Below are 24,760 nucleotides of genomic sequence, written 5' to 3' on the forward strand. Positions count from 1 at the left end.
ATATGGAATACCACAACAAATCGACTGCACATTCGGAAAATGGGTCAGACTAACAGTTAGCCAGAAGACGACAGAAGTCATGACCCTAAATATTGAGGCACCAGCATCAGTTAAAATCAATGACCACAACCTACCTATCACAGAGAGCTTTACATACTTGGGTAGTATTATCAGGCAAGACAGAGGTGTCAGAAGTTATATTCAGAGCAGACTCAGTAAAGCCAGAAATGTCTTCATGAGTCTGAATGCTGTATGAAAGTCAGGGGCTGCCGTGAGCCTAGGCAAGGTTGGCAGCTGCCTAGGGCGCCGTTGGCCCAGGCTCTCGATGACGACGTCATGAGGCACTGGGGCGCCCCGTGATGATGTCACGGCCATTGACGGCTGTGCAGGCAGGGGCGCCGCAATTGGTGCCTCGCCTAGGGTGCCAGCTGCGGCAGCCGGCCTCGGGCCACGCCTGATGGAAGTCATCACAGTACAGCATCCGTACCAAACTGAAGTTTTATCAGAGCTGTGTTTTATCAACACTATTATATGGATCGGAATGCTGGCAGATGACAGAGTACGACCTCAATAAATTGCAGACTTTTCACACCAGAAGTCTTCAGAGGATCCTCTGTATTTTTTTGGCCAAGAATAATTTCTAATCAGGACCTGCTTGCACAGTGTAAACAAGATGACATGGCTACTATCCAAAGGCACTGGAGATAGATTGGGCATGTTCTCAGGAAAGATGGAAGCTCCATCACAAAGACTGCTGTGCACTGGACTCCTGAAATAGAAATGAAGAGCATGAATTACACTTGGGGCACTACTGAAAGGCTGGCCAGAGACAGACAGAAGTGGAAGACCTTTCTTACTGCCCTACACTCCAGTGGGTGTGAAGGACGACGACGACGATGATGATTTCAAAATAACAAAATGCACACCTACACGGCAAGCTGGTATTTCAAAATAATGTCGAGCTGGAGGACTTCTTACTCTGACCCCTGTAACCCTCATTTAATTAGTAAGGGAAGTCGGAGGAAGAGTGTTCTTCCTTCAAATTTCTGCTGTGTAGACAGTGCTAAAAGCCAACTTAAGCTATTTTGACTTCAGCTACGAAGTTGCGTATCTTAATTTGACTTTTGCCCTGCAGCATAGATATGCCCTGAGATACACAGAAGAGGCCACAATAGAGGTATCTGGAAATACATATAAAAAGTTGCTCAGCTATTATAGGTCCGTATAGTGTCTCCCTCAGATGCATTATGATTTAAATAAAAGTTACGTGCCCACAAATAAAAATGCTCTTCTAAAAACAGGCCACTTGCAAGAGGGGGAAAAATGTGGTGAATTATCAAGATATTAATCAGACTATGTAAATTAGGAAAAAGAGTTTTGGATTAGAGAGAGAAAATCATCAAAATCATTTCAATGAAAAGGAAGGAACCATCTGCCTACCCTCCACTCAGGTAGAAGATTGAGCAAGCACAGCTTTTAACATGTGATTCCTTACTTCTCTCCCCCACTTTTACAAAGCATAGTAGTATTTAATGAAGCTCAACACTATCCATCAGGTCCAGGGAACTGTCTTGCTAAAAGAATTGTGGATTTTGGTTTTTTTAAAAAACTGTTTCCAAATATGGAACAGAAAATACTTTTGTTACAGTTAAAACTTGGCTCATCTATGTGCTAGATTTTCTGCATTCCTTTTAAAGTATCTTATAGTCATTGGTCTAGTCATCTCCCCACAGCTGTTCCATTATAAGAGTCTTTAATGGAAATACTACAGTTGCCCTCTTATTATTGGACAATTGCCTTCAGATTCCTGGAAATACAAGTTGTACCTCCCTGAACTGGGACTCTCTGGTCCGACAACATCATAGATGTTCATGGACCAGAAATCCCAGAGGTAGGGAGGCCAGTGGTGAGGCTGGCAGCCCCATGGCACAGTGGGGGCCCCACTGGTGTGAGGAGCTCCTGGCACAGCTAGGAGCCCTGCAGCAGGGGGGCTTTGGTGGCGTGGGGAGACTCACGGCGTGGCCAAGAGCCCAGCAGCAGGGAGCTCCGATGGTGTACAGACCAGTCAGATTCCAATGGTTTCAGACCGGGGAGATCCAACCTGTACCTTCCAATTACATGAACAAACCCCATGGAACCTTATTAGCAAAGAAGCAGGAGATACATTCACTCTGATGCTCAGCCCTCAAAATCCCCATTCACTCAACACTCCAACTAACAGGCATCTTGGAGAGACATTCAATGGGTAAATGGAGGTTATGATGCTGGCATTATCCATTCCCTCATACCCATACCCCTACTAGTGCAGATGCAACTTATCTGTAATGTTTTTAAACTCCGGACAGATTGGCAGGGAAGTTTGAGCTTTTGAGAAAAAGGAAATGGGATCTGAGAGTGCCATGGCATGGATTTCTGTACAGGATGGAGGGAAACATCAACTGGAAGGAATCAGTAACAAAGATCATGTGTGTCTAGAAACAACAGGAATTCCTTCAGTTGTTAATAACAGGATTTAAAATGTTAAATCCATTAGATCTAGAAAAACAGTTTGTTTGGTTTTTTTCTGCTCTGTTCTTCCATGCCACATATATCCTGAGTGAAATCCTGGTGCCATTGTAGTCAGTGGCAAAACGCCAGCTGACTGCAATGAGGCCAGCATTTCAGCCACAGAGCATTTTTTCTTTTCTAAAATTAAAGCATGCAGTTTAATGGCCCTATTATCGTGTAATGCCTGCTTGCCTGTACTGGCAGAAAAGGTGTATACAAAGTTAATAATACATATAGCCAATCCGGATGTGAATGCATCAGACTTATTGTGGAAGACAGCGCCGTATGTCATTGAATGGATGAAGTTTGGGTCTTTCAGACATTAGTAGCTATTTTTGCCCTATGCAACAGAATCCATCAAATAGATTTCAATTTTAAGTTATATAAATAAACCAGTGCTTTATTTTCATTTTGTTAATCAGCTGTGTATTCAAGTTATAGCACACTAACTTCCATACAGAATGTGCTTACTATAATAAAAAAATATACAGGTGGAAAGAAGTGTAATGCAAACACTGATATTAACACACACAATCACTATAGTTATTTGATAGAACAAGACCAGAAGTAGTTAACATTTAAAATTAAATTTACTGGATAAAAACTGCAACGTGCACACTGAAGTTCATTGATATAAAAATACAAGTCATTTATACATTGTATACACACAAAAGATATGTGGAAATCATTTACACAGCTAGATACCAGGAATAAAGTTCAGGATATGATCATGCAAAGCTTCACTCCTGTCACACACAATGGCACTGCCCGGAATTGCTAACAAGTGTAAGGCTTGTAGGAATGAGTCTCTTAAACGTAAGGGGGAGAATGTGTAATTGTTAAGCTTGAATGTGGAGACCATTACCAGGTAGCCTTAAAACTTGACAGAAGTGTTGTTCTTATTCCACAGTAAGAGTGAAATTGTCTTCAAATAAACATGACAGATGCACTGAAAAGAATGGGAATGGTGATAAAATAAAAAGGCATATAAAAAAATCTGATTTGTTTTTCTCCCTCGGGTCAGCTACAGAACTTCCATTAATTAATGGACGTTTATTTGACTACAACATAAAAGAACACCCATGCTAGATCTCGGGACTCTTGCCGTTATCAAACACAATACACAAATCATTATAGAACTCCAACTTCCCCATCTGCCTTCCCTTGGTCAATGGGGCTCATGCTTGTACCTCATCTTTCCTCTGACCAATGGGAGAAATAGAATTTTGTAAAATCCTATGTCCTTTCATGAGACTTGCTCTCATCCCTGCTCTCTAGCCCAGCCCAAGTACTTCATTCCTAATAATAAGCAAAAACAGATTGAATCTCCAACCTCTGAAACCAAAACGATTTGGTGCCCATCACAACTCTGCCCTCTGATACCAGACAGCCAATTAACCCAGTGCAGTTGGGTTGAAACACCTTCCTTCCCCTCCTCTCAACTCTGGGTTGGAACAGACCCCCCCCCAGTGCAGACAGGAGCTGCTCCAACTGGGCACCTAGGCCCGTTGCAGACAGAGGCTGCTCTGGATGCCATTACCAGTGGTTGTGTGTGTGCATGTGTGTGTGGGAGGGAACGGGGGTCCACCACGAACAGAGGCTGCTCCAGCGCCCTGTGACTGGCCCCCTGTGGGGCTGGAACAGCCCCTTACCCATGGCAGGTAGAGAGCTGCTCCAGCCCCCACCAGTTAACCTTAACCGGTAAGCCTTACCCACTAACAGGTTCAACATTCACATCCCTATTCTGTAATACCTACATGAGTCTCACCTATGGGGATATACATGCTAATGTAGTGTATTAAGTTAGGTGGGTCAGAAATTTCCCCTCAAATCTGGCTTTGGTCAGAAAACTGGATTTTGACTAAATGAAATTCTTAATTGTAAGTGTTTGGTTTCCATGGAAAATTTCAGCTAAAGCCCCAAAATATGAAAATAAAGTTGTGGTGCCCCAGGCTCACATTCTTCTCTGTAAGCCAAGTTCCCCAGCTGAATTGCGCGCGCGTGCGTGAGAGAGAGAGAGCGCGCCAAGTTCCCCAGCTGAACTACAACTGTGTGTGTGTTTTCAATGAGAGAGGAGTGTAATTACAGTCATTGGGTCAGATTCTAGACCATGCTCTGTCCCCTTTTTATACTGCTCCAGCACTGTGTCCTCAGGAAACTACGAGCTTCAGAATAGCATGCTAGGAAGTCTGAGGAAGCTACTAGTAGTCACTCTAGCTCCAAGACACTTCTGTAATTAGTGCCAGAATCTACAGCACAGAATCTGGCCTAGTGCTTATCCACCACCTTCGAAACTGTGAAGAAGCACTCTCATTGTGGAGTGTACAATTTGGAGCAAGGCAGGGAAAAGGGGAATCGAAAGCAAAAAGAAAATACCATGACTCTGAAGTCCACAGTAACATAAGAGAAAGACAGAGGTTCCTGCAGTAAGCAATTAGGGAAATCATTATCTAGTGTTTAAGAGCACAGGTCTGGGACTCAGAAGACATGGATTTTAGTCCCATGTCCCACTAACAACTTGTGCAACCTGTGACAAATCTCTCAACTCCTTGGTGATTTACTTCCTCACTCTGCAGCAAAGGGGAATAATAATGCTTATCCACCTTTGTAAAGTGCATGGACCTCCTCAGATGACGGACACTATGTCATATTTATTCTTTCTAATCATCTCTTAAAAATAAATGAGCCTATATATAGAAATGCCAACAAGCCAGCAACATGGGCAGCAGCATTTCCTCAGCCTGCTATTGTGGGTGGCATTCCACATGCTACACCAGCTCCACAGGCCATGGACGGCAGTTGACTGCTGTTATCAGAAGCAAAGCACCAAGTGGAGCAGATGCTTTCTTGCTGCAGATGGCTTGATTACCTCTTGCAATATTAGGGATCAAGTTTCTCTTCTGCCCCAGGTGACATCCTGTCCTGCTCACAGTGCATCTCTGAGCTGGTACATTAGTGTGCATCATCAGCATGCTCACATTACTCACAGAATGAGAATAGCTCAGCACCTGTTAAGGTGCAAGCTGTGTGCGGAAGTGAACTCCTGGGAGCATCTCCTGGGGAACTGATCTCCTTTTCCCTCCTTTTTTTCAGGCCTGTGGACCATCGGGGTGGCAGGGCAGGGGAGAGACTAATCACCCGTGGGAGAGGCCAGGGGGAGAAAACATTGTGAGCTTCAACTTGCAGCTTTCCTCAGACTCTGGAGAAAGGGAGGATTTTTCCCTTGTGGGGACTGGGGTACGGATTTATGGGTTCCCAATTCACTAGTAGATCTTAACAACAGGTTCTGACACAGCAGCCTGCCTGTAGGGATAGTTGCTGCTGTTTAGGATCCTCTCCCCCTGGTAACACAGATCCAGCAGGTACTGTACCAGTATTAGTAGAGGGCCCTGTGACTGCGCAGGAGCAAAAGGGACCTGAAGGTGTGTGTCAGGTGTCATATAGTGCCAAGCTATATTACTGCTCTCATTTCTATATAGAAACACCTGCGCTTTGCAATGGTTGGTGACTCGGAGCAGGGCACCTCTGTCTTACTCCCCCCAATATGGCCTCTTTCATCCTGCTCCTGCCTTGAGATTTAGTGGCACAGTGAAGAGGAGGGAGGAAAATGATTCCACTGGAACAGCACAGGCATCTGATTCCATGTAGGCAAGGGAAGGTTCTACTGCAGCTGTCCTGTGAATAATCAGAACCTAAGCTTCAGTGTGTCTATCAGGTGAGGTACTTGCAACTTTAGGAAGATGTGGTGCATTTGCACATGGATAGGTTTCACTACCGAAAGTTTTGTTTCCTGGATAAGTCAAATTCACAAACATGTTACTTACTAACCACACTCTCCTCTGGGAAGAGCTGTTCGAATTCCCATTTCCACACATAGTGTCTGGAGGAAAAGAAATTCTTTAAAAGATCTTTAGGCCAGAAGCTTTTCTGCATTTACACTGAAAGAGAAGCAGAACACCAGCCAAATTACTGCACTCCTTGAGTCATACCAAAAATATACATTGTGAACCAAGAGATACAGATGCTCAGTCCAAGATCACAACTGGGTACGTAGTGTGTCTAGAAAAGTTTGATGTGCATCAGTTTTCATTAATAACTATTTAAAAATCATACTGTGGTCACAGAAAAACTCTTAAAATATTAGCTTCTGAACTATCATATAGAGAACTTTACTTTTGTTCTTACCTTTAATAAAATTTGCAAACATAAATTTTGGCATGGATCATTAACTTTTCTCTGTTGCTCTTTTGTTTAATATAAAAAGCCAATGTATGAGTAATAACCCAAGATGTCCAAAGTCAACCTAACTTAATCCTCAAACAATAAGGGCGTGATGCAAAGAAATTTTAAAATGTTAAGTGTGAGCTTCTGTATGGCTAGACAATTAAAAAACCAAACATAAGAGGAAAGAGATTTGCAAAGTCTCACTTGTATGGAATTTAGACACTATGTGAATAGAATGGATTTGTAAAAACCAGTCACATCTAAGAAGTTACAGGAGTCAATCTGTGTCTTAGAAATTACACAACAAATTCTCCAATTTAATCCACAGGGTGGTATTTCATCCACACCAGTGGTACACATTGCAGAATGTTGTACCATAAAGAAGCATGCATGAAAATAAAAGATCTTTCACCACACTGTGGATTAGAGAAATAACTGTGCACTGAAATGTTAAGAATAAGAAATACCCAATTTAGGAAACTCACCTCTGAAATACTGATTTCTAATACAGCAGCAAGTTGGTGCCTGTAACTCTGAGTTTTGGGAAGAACAAATTGTGGTACTATTTGGTCTAATTCAACAGCAACCAAGTTAACTGGATACCCTGGGATATTATAGCACCTGTGGTTGAAACAGTGGTACTTTAACTGGCCTGAAAATGCTGTTCATTGTATTTTAAAGAAAAGTAAGCTCTCTTCAATGTGTAATCTTGCTCAAAAGATACATTGTAAATAGACCACGGCTCTAATTCAAACTTCCTTTATAAAGTAGTTTCAGTATGTCTGGCGCAAAAATTAAGCTTTGAAGTGCCTCTACCATCTCAGAGAAAGTCTTAAATATTGTTCTTCACTAAAGGATAGATGGGCACTGAGTACCAAATGAAACTAATAGCCAGAGGCATTTGCTTTCCTGAAAGAGGATATCTGACATCATACAGCAGATCAGAAACAAATAAATAAAATGACTCTTTACGGTATGAAGATAAATCCACTACAATGCTGTGAGAGTAGCAGACTCCACCTTGACAATGTCAGTGTATTCTGTAGAGAAAGTAAAATTCTGTTACCTTCAATGGTACATTTATGAGATTGTGTCAAACAACAACCCTAAAATGTTGGATGTCAAAACAAAACATATTAAAACAGTATATTTCATAAAAACTGATGGCAAAATGCACCAGAATTAATTATAGTTACATACAACCAAGGCCATCTCTCCATGGTCTACTAAATTAACACCTTTAAGCACACAAAACGTCTATCGGAGGGGCCTTAATAAAATGATTAGTGGAACACAGCCAAGCTGCAGGGGAATTACATTCTCAGAAATCTACTGAGTATAATCACAAAGCTATCTGTGAATGCTAATACCCTGTAGCCCCAAAAAGGCAGAGTCCCTTCACTGCCACAATTCTCCAGCCTTTTACAGGACATCTCATTTTAAGGTGGAGTTATCTAAGTACAAAAAGGAACACAAGTAACCAATATAAAGCACTTAGGTTTAGAAGCACTTATGGAAGAGTTTGTGAATGCAGATATTTACAAACATTGTATCTGGAGTGCAGATATATTATTTAGTGAAAGAGAAATTTTTCCTTATATTGTGTATTTTTATAGTTCATCAGAATTCCATAAGTTAACAAGCAAGAGTCTCCTCCCTGAGAAACGTGCTTCTCATATTTGTGCAGACACTCCCGTTCCCTAACTCGGCTACAGTAAGGCATGGACAATGCTAAGATGACAGGGTAAAATCCTAATGATGGAAGTAAAAACCAGTTCTTCCCTTTGTCTTTGTGGAGCTTGTCTACTCCTTTACAATTGCAGCTGTCAGTTGGCATCCATGCACTCTTGCCTGGTAAGTAGAGGTTTTCCACCTGGGCTGTCGGTCTGCATGCGCAGATCCTCTACTGTCTGCAGCAAAGCTTTTCTCTCCAGCTCTAGAGTGAGAATGGATTGCTTTAATTTGCACTCGTTGTTCAATAACATTTCTACTTCAGCTTCTAGGTTTTGGATCTTTCCATTTGCCACCTTAATGATAAAAAGAAAACAAGATTTCCTAAAAGCTATGAAACCAGTAGACCTTACAGACAGAGTTCTCCTTAGTCCCTCACGCTTTTACAAAGTTCTACCGATATGGGTCATGTTTTCTACATAACTGGAAATTCTATTATAAACACACACTGAATTAAACATATGTACCGTTACTTCCACAAACGTAATATTACTTATAAATAGCATTATCCATTTTTTCCCTTTCTCTAATCTGTATTGTTCAGGCTTTAGTGTGATTAAACCTAGAATATAACCAAGCAGAGAAGACTGAAAAGTTAAATCTACAAATAATCAGCTGACAGATCTTTAAATTTATTAGTTGCCATCTTTTAATTAAGGATAGCATCACTATAAATCCAGAGCGCTACTCACTACAAAATTACACTCCACAGGGTGTCAAAGTGCAGAAACATCATGATGCAGAAGGAAAAAATATGTCTGCCAATGACTTAGAAGCAAACCAACTGGTTACTTTTACCAAACTGAATAGGATTTGAATAAGATCCCAAAAGCCTGCATTCCCCATCCTACCCACGATGTCATCTACCTTCCAAGTTTTTGTTTTTGATCTAAGACGCTTGAAAATCTAAATAGAGAGCCCATCTCCAACCCCCATATTCCCTTCAAATTGTCCTTGAACTCAGAAGTTGCATTAAAATGTTTCTTTACAGAAAGAAGGAGCCCTGAAGAGTTCAGTGGATCAGTTTCTTCAGAGAACAACTGTACCACCACAGGAGCTGTGGCTAGATTACACCTCTCTGTCATCAGAGAGATGTAGATTAGGCATGTCGAAATTGCTAATGAAGCAGGGATTTCAATATTCTGTGCTTCATTAGCATAAACATGGCTGCCGCTTTTTTCGAAACGGAGCTTTTTCAAAAAAGGGGCAGTCTAGACGTGGATCTGTTGAAAATAAACCCTTTTTCGACAGATCCTGTATTTCTCAAAATATGAGGCTTACAGGATCTGACGAAAAAGGGTTTATTTTCGACAGATCCGTATCTAGACTGCCTTTTTTTTTTTTTTTTTGAAAAAGCTCCATTTCAAAAAAGCAGAGGCCATGTTTATGTTAATGAAGTGTGGGATATGTAAATCCCTGCTTCATTAGCAATTTCGATGTGCTTGATTTACATCCCTCTGTCGACAGAGGGATGCAGTCTAGACATAGCCAGGGCGAGTTTGGAAGCAGTCACCAACAGAACTGTAGACTGAATGGACTGAGGTCAGACACTGGACAAAAAGACATGCTATTTCGTGTGTTTCTAATCATCTTGGACCATAGATTCTCAAACTTTCTCATAAAAATAACTGTATCTTAATAGAGAATGTGTTTCATAAACATCTCTCCCATTCATGATCCCAAACACCATCTCTCTCTGATTTGTGACTATCTGCACTGCAACTACAGCAACTGCTTAAATGAGAAGGTATGATTCAGACTGCATAAATGCATTTAGAGGGTTTTTCCAACTACTAAATTTCATTAATTAAAGTGAGCCAGCATCATGGGACCCCAGTCTGCTTTCCACAGACCATCAACAAGGCTCAGGAATCTCTGCTCCAGTCAAACTTAAAAGGTTTTAAATATCAGTTGGTAAAAATTGTAAATAACACATACTGAAGACCTTGATCTCCATTAGGTTTCTTCTCTTTACAATGGTCTCTTCTGAAAGTATGAGCTAACAATGGTGTCATTGGCTCATTAGCTAGGAAATACAAACAGTACCTGCAGCTCTTCCAGCAGATCAAAATTCTGTTTTCTCAAACTAGTGTTTGCCTTTTCCAACTTGTCCATTTTCTGATTGTCATTGAGAGAAGAATCTATCAACTCATCCTGTAGCACATGGTATTCCACTTCATAAGCTTGCAATTGCTTGGCAATATCCATTTCAAACACCTGTTACATACATAAGAGTATTAGACACTATGAAGATCAAGAGAACCAAATGCATACAAAGTCTATTGGTTTATTTTTAGGGTGTAGGCTACTTTTTAGTTTATATTGCTTAGCCTTGAGGCAGTGATGTCCAATGGGTAGATGACATACATGGGAGTCAGACGTGAGTTCATTTCAAATTCTGACACGGACTTATTGTAAGTTGCTTCTCAAAATCATACACCAAAGTTTTCAAAAACTGTCCACCATTTTAGGTACCAAGGTTAAGTCAAGTAGGGCATCCAAAAATGGAGGTACCCAAATTTAGATGTCATTTTAAAAACTGTAGTTCAAGCCCCTTTATGCTTCAGCCACCACACACGTAAAATGTAGTTAATAACTTAGCTACCTTTGTATAGTACTGTGAAAGCTTCACATAAAGATCTCTGTGGGCAAACTACTTCACCTATTTCTGATCTTGTTATTTACTGTAATAATATTTTTAGTGCCTAAAAATATTAAAATTCTAGAATTACTTCAAAAGATTTCAGAGGAAACATTACACCATGTTGAAGCAGAATTCCACTATTAATCATTAACTATTAATCACTGACAATGTCCTCAATCCTTATCAAGACAGATACTGAGCCAGACCCTGCCCAAGAGACCTTCTATTTTAAAGGCAAATAAAGTAAACTGCATTGAGAGAGACCCAGAAGAAAGAAATGCTATAATGGTCTTCCCTCTGTTTTTAGTATATCCACTTTCCAATTTTCCAGGAGGGTTAAGTGGTAGTCAATATTACTCTAAGGTCCCTAAACAACCTTTCTGAAAGCAATGAAAAGATGAAATGAGAATGACCAAATGTCAAATTACAGAAACAAATGGAAAACTAAAGTTGAGTCCCTTAATAAAAACACAATAAGAAAAAATACTCCAAGTATTTATTTGGTTGTTCAAACTGAATTTAATCAGTTGTTCCTTATTTTAATGTCTTGTATCATATTTCTCTTGGAAAGACATCAAAATTCAATTGCCATCTGAGATACTTAGTGAAGTAATGAGAAATATTGTCTATTTTCCTCATTTGCTTTGGGACACAAGAGGTAACGTTTTCATTGCTAGAGGAGGGACATAATTTAAGAACATATCAGCTATATAAAATTACTGTAAAAAACTTAGAATCCATGTTACCACATTATAAAAATAATCCCTAATAGTTTTATTGAAATATGAGTGTAAATGTTCAGGCTTCTAAACACTGAAGATTGGATCTCAGTACTTTAGCTGAGGCCTCCCCAGTGCTGAATGGAGAAGGACAAGTATTTCCCATGTCTTACATATGACACTCCTGATAACATACCTCAGAATTATAGTGTTGACTCATATTCAATTAATGACCCAAAATAACCTCCAGATTCTTTTGATGAGTACTGCTGCTTAGGCAGTTATTGCCAATTTTGTAATTGTACTTTCGATATTTCCTTCCTAAATGTAGTATTTTGCAATTGTCTTTATTGAATTTCATTTTGTTGATTTCAGACCAATTTTCCAATTTATCAAGGTCATTTTTAATACTATTTCTGTCCTCCAAAGTGGTTGCAATTCCTTCTAGCTTGGCATCATCTGAAAATTTTATAAGTGCACTCTCCATTCCATTATCCATGTCATTAATGAAAATATTAATAATGTCCCACCAAAATCAAATCTATGCAGAATTCACTAGATATATACTCCCAGTTTGACAGCAAACCATTGATAACTACTCTTTTAATATAATCTTACAATCAGTTTTACATCCATCTTGCAGTAATTTCATCTAAACAAACTTCCACTAGTTTGCTTATGAGAAAGTGTCAAAACCTTACTAAAATCAAGATATGTCTCATCTACATTTACCCCATCTGCTAGATTAGTACCAAGCAGAAACTTGGACAGATGACCAGGGAGGAGTATAAATATATTGCTCGAGAATACAGGGGAGTTATCAGGAAGGTGAAAGCGCAATTGGAATTGCAGCTACCAAGTGATGTGAAGGCTAACAAGAAAGGTTTCTACAGGCATATTAGCAATAAGAGGGTGATCAGAGAGGGAGTGGGGCCCTTACTGAATGAGGGAGGTAACCTAGTGACAGATGATGTGGGGAAAGCTGAAGTACTCAATGCTTTCTTTGCCTCTGTCTTCACAGCCAAGGTCAGCTCCCAGACTATTGCACTAGGCAACGCAGTAGGGGAAGGAGGTGGATAGCCCTTGGTGGAGAAAGAACAGGTTAATAACTACAGTATTTAGAAAAGCTAGACATACATAAATCCAAGGGCCCAGATTTAATGCATCCGAAGATACTGAGGGAGTTGGCAAATGTCATTGCGGAGCCTTTGGCCATTATCTTCGAAAACTCGTGGAGATAAGGAGAGATCCTGGATGATTAGAAAAAGGCAAATGTAGATCTTTAAAAAAGGGAAGGAGGACTATCTGGGGAACTACAGACCAGTCAACCTTACCTCAGTCCCCGGAAAAATCATGGAGGGGATCCTCAAGGAATCCATTTTGAAGCACTTGAAAGAGGGGAAAGTGACCAGGAATAGTCAACACGGATTCACCAAGAGCAAGTCATGCCTGACCAATCTGATTAGCTTCTATGATAAAGTAACTGGCTCTGTGGATATGGGAAAGTCAGTGGATGTGATATACCTTGACTTGAGCAAAGGTTTTGATACGGTCTCCCACAATATTCTTGCCAGCAAGTTAAGGAAGTATGAACTGGATAAATGGACTGTAAGATGGATAGAAAGCTGGCTAGACTGTCAGGCCCAACGGGTAGTGATTAATGACTCGATGTCAGGATGGCAGTCGGTTTCTAGCGGAGTGCCCCAAAGATCGGTTCTGGGGCTGGTTTTGTTCAACATCATTATTAATGACCTGAATGAGGGGATGGATTGCACCATCAGCAAGTTTACAGATAACACTAAGCTAAGGGGAGAGGTAGATATGCTGGAGGGCAGGGATAGGATCCAGAGTGACCTAGAAAGATTAGAGGATTGGGGCAAAAGAAATCTGATGAGGTTCAACAAGGACAAGTGTAGAGTCCTGCACTTGGGACGGAAGAATCTCAGGCATTGTTACAGGCTGGGAACCGAATGGCTAAGTAGCAGTTTTGCAGAAAAGGATCTGGGGATTACAGTGGATGAGAAGCTGGATATGAGTCAACAGTGCGCCTTTGTAGCCAAGGAGGCTAATGGCATAATATGGTTCATTAGGAGGAACACTGACATCAGATCTAGAGAAGTGATTATTCCCCTTTATTCTGCTGTGGTGAGGCCACATCTGGAGTACTGTGTCCAGTTCTGGGTCCCCCCCACTATAGAAAGGATGTGGACGCATTGGAGAGGGTTCAGCGGAAGGCGATCAAAATGATTAGAAGGCTGGAGCACATGACCTATGAGGGGAGGCTGAGGGATTTGGGTTTGTTTAGTCTGCAGAAGAGTGAGGGGGGATTTGATAGCAGCCTTCAACTTTCTGAAGGGAGGTTCCAAAGGGGATGGAGAGAGGGTGTTCTCAGTAGTGACGGATGGTAGAACAAGGAGCAATGGTCTCAAGTTACAGTGGGGGAGGTTTAGGTTGGATATTAGGAAAAACTATTTCACTGGGAGGGTGATGAAGTACTGGAATGGGTTACCTAGGCAGGTGGTGGCATCTCCATCCCTAGAGGTTTTTAAGTTTCGGCTTGACAAAGCCCTGGTTGGGTTGATTTAGTTGGTATTGGTCCTAGTTTGGGTAGGGGTCTGGACTTCATGACCTCCTGAGGGTTCTTCCAGCCCTATGATTCTACCCTGTCAATGGAGGGTGTGAAGTTTGTTTGGCATGATCTGCTCTTAACAAATAAGCTATTATTTATTATCCTACTGTGCTCAAGATGTTTATAATTTGATTGTTTAACAATTCGTTCTAGTATTTTTCCACGTATCCAAGCTTGGTTGACTGGTCTATAATTCCCTGCGGTCATCTTTGTTCCTTTTTAAAAAGACCAATACTATGTTTGCTCTTCTCCAGTTCTCTGGGACCTCACCCAGGCTTCTTGAGATCTTGAAGATAATTGCTAACAGTTCTGTTAGAGGGTATATTTCATAAGCCTCTGCTAACTTGAATACATTTAACTTATCTCAATATTCTTTAATCTTTTTTCTTTCCCTATTTTGCATTCCTTCCCCTTGTTGTTAACATTAATTGTGTTAAAAGTCTGGTCACGATTTACCTTTTTAGTAAAGACTGAAGCAAAATAAGAATTCAACACTTCAGATTTCTTGATAGCATTCATTATTACCTATCCTTTTCCACTAAGTAGAGGACCTACACTTTCCTTAATCTTTCTCTTGCTCCCAATGTTTTTATGGGACCTCTTTTTGTTTATGTCCCTTGCAAGGTGTAAACTCATATTGTGCCTTAGCTTTTTTTATTTTGTCCTTAATTGCTTTTGCATTCTTTAGTATTCATCTGTAGCAATTTGCCCATACTTCCATGTTTTGCAGGATTCCTTTTTGATTTTCAGATCATTGAAGAGATGCTGAAGGAGCCACACAGGTCTTTTACTATTTTTCCTGTTTTTCATTTGCATGTATGGGATTTCCATTTTCTAGGCACATAAAAAATTCTGCAGAAAACAAAGTTGTGACTTTCAAAAATCAGCCTATGCAATTCATCAAGGCTGTTAGTTTTTGTCACGACTGCTCTCTTTAAATCTCCTTTCACCCTGAAAGGGGAATGTAGTCCCTGCTGTCATAACCAAAACATCAATTCCAAGAGGCCAGAATGTTAGGAAAATCAAAAATTTAACCTAAAAGCGAGCCAACTTAGGGCAAGTTATAGCACGGAAGCCACAGGCTACAGTTGGGGGAAGCAGGAGGATATGGGTTTGCCTAGTAGCCTTAAAGAAGCTATGATCAAACCAGATGCTCTCTCTAGCATCAGCCCTTACTAATCAAAGGAGAGCAGCTGTTCAGCCCTCAGATCATTCTACCTGTCTGCACTACAACTACAGCAGTCTGCAAGTACAGCTACACTGTGGGGGGGTTTTTTCAGAAGAGATATGCAAATAATGCTCGCATTTGCATACCTTCTTCTGGTTTTTTTTCCCCGGAAGAGGGAAATGGCCAAATGTCAGAAAAAAACCCTCTTTCGAAAGCCCCTGTAAACCTTGCCCCCTTGTTGCTTCTGCTCAGATTCAGCAGTTTCCCTCACTTTACCCAGGTGTGAGTCTTGCAGCACAGCACTATACTCTGGCCTTTGTGCACTGTACATAATCTACCTGCCGCAGAGCACCCACCTGCCGCAGAGCACCCACACTTTTAGCATCCTTCTTCCCTTAACCCTGATTTCCTCTAACTTTGCCCCTCTTCCTCTGATATTAAGCCTTGGGAAAAATCCTTAGCCAGTTTAGTGAGCCTGCTTGTTTTAAGGGAGCAGCGCTGCCAGGAAATGGAAAGGCACCTCCCCACCCCCAAGGTTTTCTGGGGGTTTGTAGTGCTTTCACCATGGATGTTTCTGGGTTGAAGGGCACTCTCAATCTGCACCCCCCACAGCCACCTCTGGACAGGTGCGTAAAGCTCCAGCTGCAGAATGAACCCCACCATGTCTGGGGGAAAGGAAAGCCTTCAGGAGGGGAATAAGTCACCACTTTTCAGTTCTCTGTTCATACAGTGCCTAGCACCCGGGGTCCTGGGCACTACAGTAATAAAATAGCAATACCGGTCAGGTGTATTTTCCCTCACTGTGAAGAATTGTCATAGCCAGGGCATTTTCAGGATAAGAGGGTCACTAGGCAGACCCCTGCAAACATGGGTTATTTGTGTTCTTTACAGGCCCACAAATACAATATTCTCCTGATTATCTGAACAGCACAAGATTATTTATTCAAATCATCAGGAGTACGGATAATGAGGGCAGGAGTCATTCAGCAGCAGGGTGCCTTCCTTCTCCTCACAGTCCGATTTGGGGTGGGTGAGTGTCTGCTCAGCCACTTCTCCCTCCTCACCTTCCAAGATCAGGTGTGACTGATCCTGCAGCAGCGCAGGCTCCCTCACTCCTACGACACCAGGGCTGCAGAGGTTCCCCAGCTGCCACATTAGCCATTCACCATCAGGGTGGCCTCTGCACTCCATGGGTCATCCTCCTCTTTGCCACCCTGACTGCAAGTCTCTTCTCTATTATCCAAAGCTCCATATTACCCCATCCCTTCCTTACCCCACCCCCCCCCAGCCTCAGACACATGCCCTTTGTTGTATGCACCTCACACTGGGGGACAAGGAAGAGATTCAGATAACGTGGGGGCTCAGATACATGAGAATATGTGACATCTGTTAGAATCACCTTTTGTCACATCAAGTATCAGAGGGGTAGCCGTGTTAATCTGAATCTGCAAAAGCGACGAGGAGTCCTGTGGCACCTTATAGACTAACTGAAGTGTAGGAGCATAAGCTTTCATGGGCAAAGACCCACTTCGTCAGATGCATGTAGTGGAAATATCTAGAGGCAGGTATGAATATGCAGGCCAGGATCAGGCTGGAGATGACGAGGTGGATCCAATCAAGGAGGATGAGGCCCACTTCTAGCAGCTGATCTGGAGATGTGACTTCCAAGAGAGCAGAAGCTGCTTTTGTAGTTAGCGAGCCATTCACAGTCTTTGTTTAATCCAGAGTTGATTGTGTCAAACTTAAAGATGAACTGTAGCTCAGCAGTTTCTCTTTGAAGTCTGGTCCTGAAGTTTTTTTGCTGCAGGATGGCTACTTTTAGATTTTGTCACATCAGTGTTTCATCATTCCCCTCCCCAACAGAATAGCTGCCATCGTGAGGGATGTCTCCATGCTCCCCGGCACTATGACCGAAGGCAGGAGATGCACCATCCCATCTACTGTGTCTTGAAGACAAGTTTGCTGTTCCACAGCATCTTCCTATGCATTAACAAACTTGCATCATACAATGCAGTAGAGAAGACATAATGAGGACATAGAAATCTATGACACAGGTAAGAAACATTAATGTGCACAAGGCTCTAGTAAAGTTATTTTTTTCTTCTGAAACTATATGTGGAGAGTCAAACACTCTGTAAATGGGTAAGTTTAGTGGACATTCACAGCTCACTTTGTTGCCTATCCTGTACAATGTGTTATACATGGAATATATGCCAACAAACTGAAAATCAATTAAATGCACTTAGTAAAAATCAGAATTGTAACTGTAATTAACAGTGTGATTAATGATGACTAATATGTAAGGATGCCCAGGTACTGCATAAGTAATATGGTTCCAAAACCTCACAAACATATTTTAAACTACAATTAGTAACCTAGTCTCAACTAGGAATAGCAACAATCACTTTTCTACACTGCAATTTTACAAAAGAATACTCCTCCTCCTAACTTATTTAATGAGAACATAATTTCTCTTAATAATAGGAAAATGTTCAGATAGTTTCATACTTGATTAATGGTCTTTTCCATCTGTACCAAGCCCAGGTTTGGAAGTGTATTTTTAATAAAATCCACTATGGTTTCCAAGTTCTCATGTTGCAGAATCAAAGGCTTGTGACTTCCCAACAGGCTTAAAGCCACTTTAAATATAACTTCTGATCCCTGAAGAAAGAGCATATCTGTGAAAACAAAGAATAATCGTAAGTACATAATACAAGCAAATCTTTTGATATGAATAGTACAACAGTAACGTTTCCAAAGTATAACAATTTCATATACTGTTGGGATCAAGAGGCTAGAAATATTCAGGCACAGGAAGAAACCATCCCAATGCGCAGCAAGAAAAGCAAATATGGAAGGCGACCAGATTGGCTTACCGGGGAAATCCTTGGTGAGCTTAAACACAAAAAGGAAGCTTACAAGAAGTGGAAACTTGGACAGATGACTAGGGAGGAGCATAAATACATTGCTTGAGAATGCAGGGGAGTTATCAGGAAGGTGAAAGCGCAATTAGAATTGCAACTAGCAAACGAAGTGAAGGGTAATGAAAGATTTCTACAGGCATGTTAGCAATAAAAGGGTAATCAGAGAGGATGTGGGGCCCCTACTGGACGAGGAAGGTAACTTAGGGTGTGTCTAAACGACACCCCTCTGTCGGCAGAGGGATGTAAATTAGACACATTGAAAGTGCAAATGCAGACAGGATTTAAATATCCCATGCTTCATTTGCATAATGGTGCTCACCACTTTTTTTTTTTTTAAACGGGGCTTTTAAAAAAAAACCCAGCAGTTTAGACAGGGCATTTTCGACAGAAATGTCCCCTTTCGAAAGATCCTGTACCTTTTTTTTCGAAACGGGTAATTTCTGTCGAAAAAGCTCCAACTAAACCACCTTTTTTTCAAAAAGCCCCATTTTGAAAAAAGCGGCAGCCGATGTGTCTAATTTACATCCCTCTGCCGACAGAGGGGTATAGTTTAGACACACCCCTAGTAACAGATGATGTGGGGAAAGCTGAAGTATTCAATGCTTTCTTTGCCTCTGTCCTCACAGACAAGGTCAGCTCACAGACTAATGCACTAGGCAACACAGTAGGGGAAGGAGGTGGACAGCTCTTGGTGGGGAAAGAACAAGTTCGGAACTATTAAGAAAAGCTAGACATACACAAATCCAAGGGCCCAGATTTAATGCATCCGAAGATACTGAGGGAGTTGGCAAATGTCATTGCGGAGCCTTTGGCCATTATCTTCGAAAACTCATGGAGATCAGAAGAGATCCTGGATGATTAGAAAAAGGCAAATGTAGATTTTTAAAAAAGGGAAGGAGGACTATCTGGGGAACTACAGACCAGTCAACCTTACCTCAGTCCCCGGAAAAATCATGGAGGGGATCCTCAAGGAATCCATTTTAAAGCACTTGAAAAAGGGGAAAGTGACCAGGAATAGTCAACATGGATTCATGAAGGGCAAGTCATGCCTGACCAATCTGATTAGCTTCTATGATAAAGTAACTGGCTCTGTGGATATGGGAAAGTCAGTGGATGAGATATAACTTGACTGGAGCAAAGCTTTTGATACGGTCTCCCACAATATTCTTGCCAGCAAGTTAAGGAAGTATGAACTGGATAAATGGACTGTAAGATGGATAGAAAGCTGGCTAGACTGTCAGGCCCAAAGGGTAGTGATTAATGACTCGATGTCAGGATGGCAGTCGGTTTCTAGCGGAGTGCCCCAAAGATCGGTTCTGGGGCTGGTTTTGTTCAACATCATTATTAATGACCTGGATGAGGGGATGGATTGCACCATCAGCAAGTTTACAGATAACACTAAGCTAAGGGGAGAGGTAGATATGCTGGAGGGCAGAGATAGGGTTCAGAGTGACGTAGAAAGGTTAGAGGATTGGGGCAAAAGAAATCTGATGAGGTTCAACAAGGACAAGTGTAGAGTCCAGCACTTGGGACGGAAGAATCCCAGGCATTGTTACAGGCTGGGAACCAAATGGCTAAGTAGCAGTTTTGCAGAAAAGGATCTGGGGATTACAGTGGATGAGAAGCTGGATATGAGTCAACAGTGTGCCTTTGTAGCCCAGAAGGCTAATGGCACATTAGGGTGCATTAGGAGAAGCATTGCCAGCAGATCTAGAAAAGTGATTGTTCCCCTTTATTTGGCTCTGGTGAGGCCACATCTGGAGTACTGTGTCCAGTTCTGGGTCCCCCCCACTATAGAAAGGATGTGGACGCATTGGAGAGAGTCCAGCGGAGGGCGACCAAAATAATTAGGGGGCTGGAGCGCATGACCTAAGAGGAGAGACTGAGGGATTTGGGTTTGTTTAGTCTGCAGAAGCGAAGAGTGAGGGGGGATTTGATAGCCGACTTCAACTTTCTGAAGGGAGGTTCCAAAGAGAATGGAGAGAGGGTGTTCTCAGTAGTGACGGATGGCAGAACAAGGAGCAAAGGTCTCAAGTTACAGTGGGGGAGGTCTAGGTTAGACATTAGGAAAAACTATTTCACTAGGTGGGTGGTGAAGCACTGGAATGGGTTACCTAGGCAGGTGGTGGAATCTCCATCCCTAGAGGTTTTTATGTTTTGGCTTGACAAAGCCCTGGCTGGATTGATTTAGTTGAGATTGGTCCTGCCTTGGGCAGGGGGCTGGACTTGATGACCATAGAGGTCTCTTCCAGCTCTATGAATCACCAATCAGTTATTTATATGATTGTGTTTTCTAGTTAAACAGGATTTTTTATTTTTAACAGTACCTTTACACTGAAAGGGAAAATGGAACTTTTGTAAAACTTTTACTCTGAAAAGGAAATATTTCTTTAATCCATGGAATCATCATCACAAGAAGCTATGTGGTGGGATGTGTGGGATTTTTAAAAGGATCAGCTATTCATACATTTTATGTAGGAAATATGTTTTCAGCTATGCTAGCTAAGTCATGTGCTTCAAGGGCATGAACCGAGCTATGCTATGTAAACAAGTTTTTTTTCCTGTTCAGATGAAATAGCGTTCAAATAGCCACATATATAAGAGAGTGAAAATGCATACATTGTGTGATGGTCTGTAAATTTTTTTCTAAATCATTAGATATAAATCATGGCCATTATTAGTTAAAGTGACAAGCATGTGTTTCACTAGCTAGATCAACAACCCTGGTTGGTGAGTTATTGCCTGAGACATCCAGTACATATTTAAGCTATGTATAAGCTAGGTTGTGCAGTGAAATTAAATAGTGTTACCCATTCTTATGTGCTGTATTTTTGAGGGGATTCATGAGAGCTCTATGAAAGTAAATAGAAGCAGCAGAATTTATTGTTCATTGTCAGTTCTGAGCTTGAATAGGAGTATAAATGCAAGAACCTTAATAAAAACAGTAGGAACCTACGCTTATAAATACAGTACTGACTAATCTTTCTTCAGCCCTGTTTCTTACCTATGGGAGGGAAGTGCAAAGCTGCATTATGAAAATATACCACACTCCATATAGGATTTTAGTTAAAGAAGTCAATTTTCCAACAGCATCTGGTTCATTTGTTTTAATATAAGTATCTGAGAAACACCTTAATATCCTAAGATGACACACTACTATTCACATTTGTAGCCTATCTTGAATTTTTTACTAATGCAGACTGTGCATTAATGCTGCAGGTGGCCCCATAACGACAGCATCCTGGTGCAGCCATAGTATCTAGCTACCTTTCAACGTAGCTTCCTTTCTATCTCTTTCTTTTTCCTTTACAAACAGTCTACAGTCTAGCACAGGTCTTCATGGAGACAGGAAATACAGGAGAGCAACTCTGCAGAAGTCAATAATTGCACTCACAATCCATCTGGCCAGGGGAGATACAAACAGCTCTTTCCCCCTCCACAGATTCTCTTGCTACTAGACCTCAAAATTTCCTCTAGGTTTTAAAGAGAGACTTTCATAGAGGAGGAAGTATCCACTATATTACGAAAAAGGTACGGGGGAGGGAGGAGCAGTGAGTGGACCCATATGGAGAGAAAGCAGATATTTGTTTTCATTTAGGTTCGATAATTACCAAATATATCTGTGTTTATACAAAGGCTTCCTCTCTTTCTTCTCTTTGAATCGGCAAGTGAAGTCATTCTGCTGAACTGGTAGCATCACAATAACTTACATGGCAACAGGCTGATGCCAAATACATTTGGGATGCCGTGATCAAATAGGCAGGGAAAACCAGCAATGAGGGGAAATGGTGCTGTCAATACACAAGACTCTCCAATGCATCAAAGAACATACAAAAAACCTGGCTGACAAAATTTCTCTGTAAAAATATTCTCTCATTTGAAGCTTGCATCAAAATGAAAGTTTCCCTCTATACTTCCTTGACTTTACCCTGAAGCTTTAGCTCATGTCACTTTTTCTTATATTCATCTCTCTCACATAGAGGGCAGAAAGAGCATGAGAAACATGTAATAACTGATCATAAATCTTGCATTTCTGCCCTGTTCACACTCAAAGCTATGCAAAGAGTTTCAGTTCAATATACCCTGTAAGAGGTAGGGCTGCTATGAAAGGTGTAAAGGAGAGCATCTGTCCTCGTATATCTAGCAAAACTTGAAAAATACAGAACACTGCTCTGTAATGGAAGATAGAGTATGTAATATTAATACAGAGGACACCAAGCAAGAATCAAGAAAGATGAAGTACAAAGCAGAACCTAATTAAGCCGAGAGTAATACATGACCCCACATCCGTCCTTAGGGACCTATACAGTATTAAGGTCTGAGCTAGATTGATTATATACTTCTGAAATCCCTCACTCGTCCATAAAACAGTGAGTAATGAACAAAGGCCCATTTGTTTTAGGAGCTTATCCATCCTGAAGCCTTGCTGCAAGTGGGCTGCAAGCCAGCGACAATGCAATGTAGACATCCAAATTAACGTCAGCATGATTGGCAGACATCAGGATTTAAAATCAAGTTATCAACCATCTTGGAACAGAATAAACTTTGTTCTTCCAAGTCTCCTCCCCCCACTAAGTAAATAGGTGGTTTTAGAGAACCTTTGTTTAGCAGTACCCTCACATGACCTCATACTCCAAAGTGTTGAAAGTTTGGACAGATGGAGAAAAAGGAAAAAAGCACTTTGGCTTCTTTCTAGCATAACACAGCCTTGTACCCCCAGAACTTCTTTATAACCTATGGCTTTAATAAACTGGAGCACAGCCTTCACAAGACAGTGGGTTCTATGGGAGTCTACATGCATTATACCTTTACATTCTACTTGACTGCAAGAGTCAAGAAATGAAGATTGCCCTGTCAGTGATTTTCCATATCCGCATTCCACTATTGGTGTATATGCACCTGATGTATTCCAGTCCAGAGTCTTTAGCCAGCAGCACCCTGGTCTTTACTCAGCAGAATGAGGCAGTGTGCATGCACTCTGAGAATGCTCATGCTCTTCATCAAGGACATATAAGGGCAGAGTGCATCAGCTCTCCTCAGTGCTTTGGGCATTGAGAGGGAGCTTGCCAGCAAATTTCTACCGAGCAGTTAATAGATTTGATATGTTTAATAGTTTTTAGTATGAAATGGCCAAAGTGGAGATTCCGAAATTACTGCCTGGAAGCAAGCCATAGTGAATTGTGCATATGGACAACCACACAAAAGAGAATGGAACGTAATTTACCTTTAGGGTAACTGGAATTCTTTGAGATGGGTTGTCCACATCCACATTCCACAACTTACCCATCACTCCTCACCTTTGGAGTCTTTATCCTTGGGATGCTGCAGTTGAGAAAAAATTAAGGAGCACTGGTGCACTCTGCCACTTAGATGTAGAGCATGAGAACTCAGCGTGCTTTTTTTGAAACCTTGTCTGCAGGTACTGCAGGTCAAAAATTCTGAACTCAAAAGAACTCCAATTTCTGCCTGGTAAGTTACTTTCCATTGAATGGGCTGAATAGTCAAAAGTTGGCAGGTACATCAGTTTGTCTGGTTAGTATGCATTTGAGACACTAAAGGAGTCAACTTATTTTTTCTTTCTCTCTAAGAATCTAATGAGTGAGTGTTAAAATCTAAACCTGCCAAGTAGTACAAAACTGAGTGACCACTTGTACAGGAATTACCTGGTTCCCAGCACAATATGCAGTACTGCCAACCCTAACCACTGAAAAATCATAAGACTGGCTTAAAATTGTGATAATTAAAATTAAAATAAGTTTGAGATTTCTATTTTTCTTCATCTTTCTGAGTTTTCTGCATGACTGAAGCTGAGACACTTTCATTTAAAAAAAGTAGTAAGTTCAAGATTTTCACCTAATCATATGCTCCAGGAGTTGCTTTTGTTTTAAGAAAGCCACCAAATATTGAGACTTTCAACACTGGACTTGTACTTCTGGGGAAATGACTTTTAGGAGATGATTTTAGTCTCATGTGCTCCTCTGCTGTAACAAGATACTAGTTTCACAGAAGTCATTCACTTGTATCAACCATTTATGCCATTGTAAAGTCTTCTGCTTTTTAAAGCTCTATAATCTTCCTGTGGCAAATTAAAAGCAAAATACACAATATGCAAATGTACTGAGAAGTCCCAAATGTATTAGGTTGGGCATAAACTAAAACCATGTATCTTTTGTG

The 24,760-nt window shown here is 41.1% G+C and overlaps 1 protein-coding gene and 1 long non-coding RNA gene across 11 annotated transcripts in view; one reads left to right on the forward strand and one right to left on the reverse strand.

The window, feature by feature from the left end:
- LOC142829662 (uncharacterized) overlaps nucleotides 1-24,760 on the forward strand; it is an 80,856-nt gene that overhangs the window by 20,481 nt on the left and 35,615 nt on the right. For both annotated transcript variants that reach the window (XR_012904326.1, XR_012904327.1), the window contains exon 2: nucleotides 17,526-17,716. This is a non-coding gene — a long non-coding RNA (uncharacterized LOC142829662). The remainder of the gene's footprint in view (nucleotides 1-17,525; nucleotides 17,717-24,760) is intronic.
- The window catches only part of TBC1D1 (TBC1 domain family member 1), a 188,377-nt gene continuing 166,536 nt past the window's right edge, over nucleotides 2,920-24,760 (reverse strand). For 8 of the 9 annotated variants that reach the window (XM_025187957.2, XM_014576744.2, XM_006129528.2 and 5 more), the window contains 3 exons: nucleotides 18,171-18,340; nucleotides 10,549-10,719; nucleotides 2,920-8,798 (listed from right to left, as the gene is read on the reverse strand). In XM_025187957.2, coding sequence (XP_025043742.2) covers nucleotides 8,598-8,798; nucleotides 10,549-10,719; nucleotides 18,171-18,340 — 542 coding nt within the window. In that variant the 3' untranslated portion in view covers nucleotides 2,920-8,597. Of the gene's footprint in view, nucleotides 8,799-10,548; nucleotides 10,720-18,170; nucleotides 18,341-24,464; nucleotides 24,663-24,760 lie in introns of those variants that run through there. The other variant, XM_075930589.1, reaches the window with a different exon arrangement.

Source organism: Pelodiscus sinensis, chromosome 5, assembly GCF_049634645.1.
Source record: "Pelodiscus sinensis isolate JC-2024 chromosome 5, ASM4963464v1, whole genome shotgun sequence".
In the NCBI taxonomy this organism is placed as follows: Eukaryota; Metazoa; Chordata; order Testudines; family Trionychidae; genus Pelodiscus; species Pelodiscus sinensis.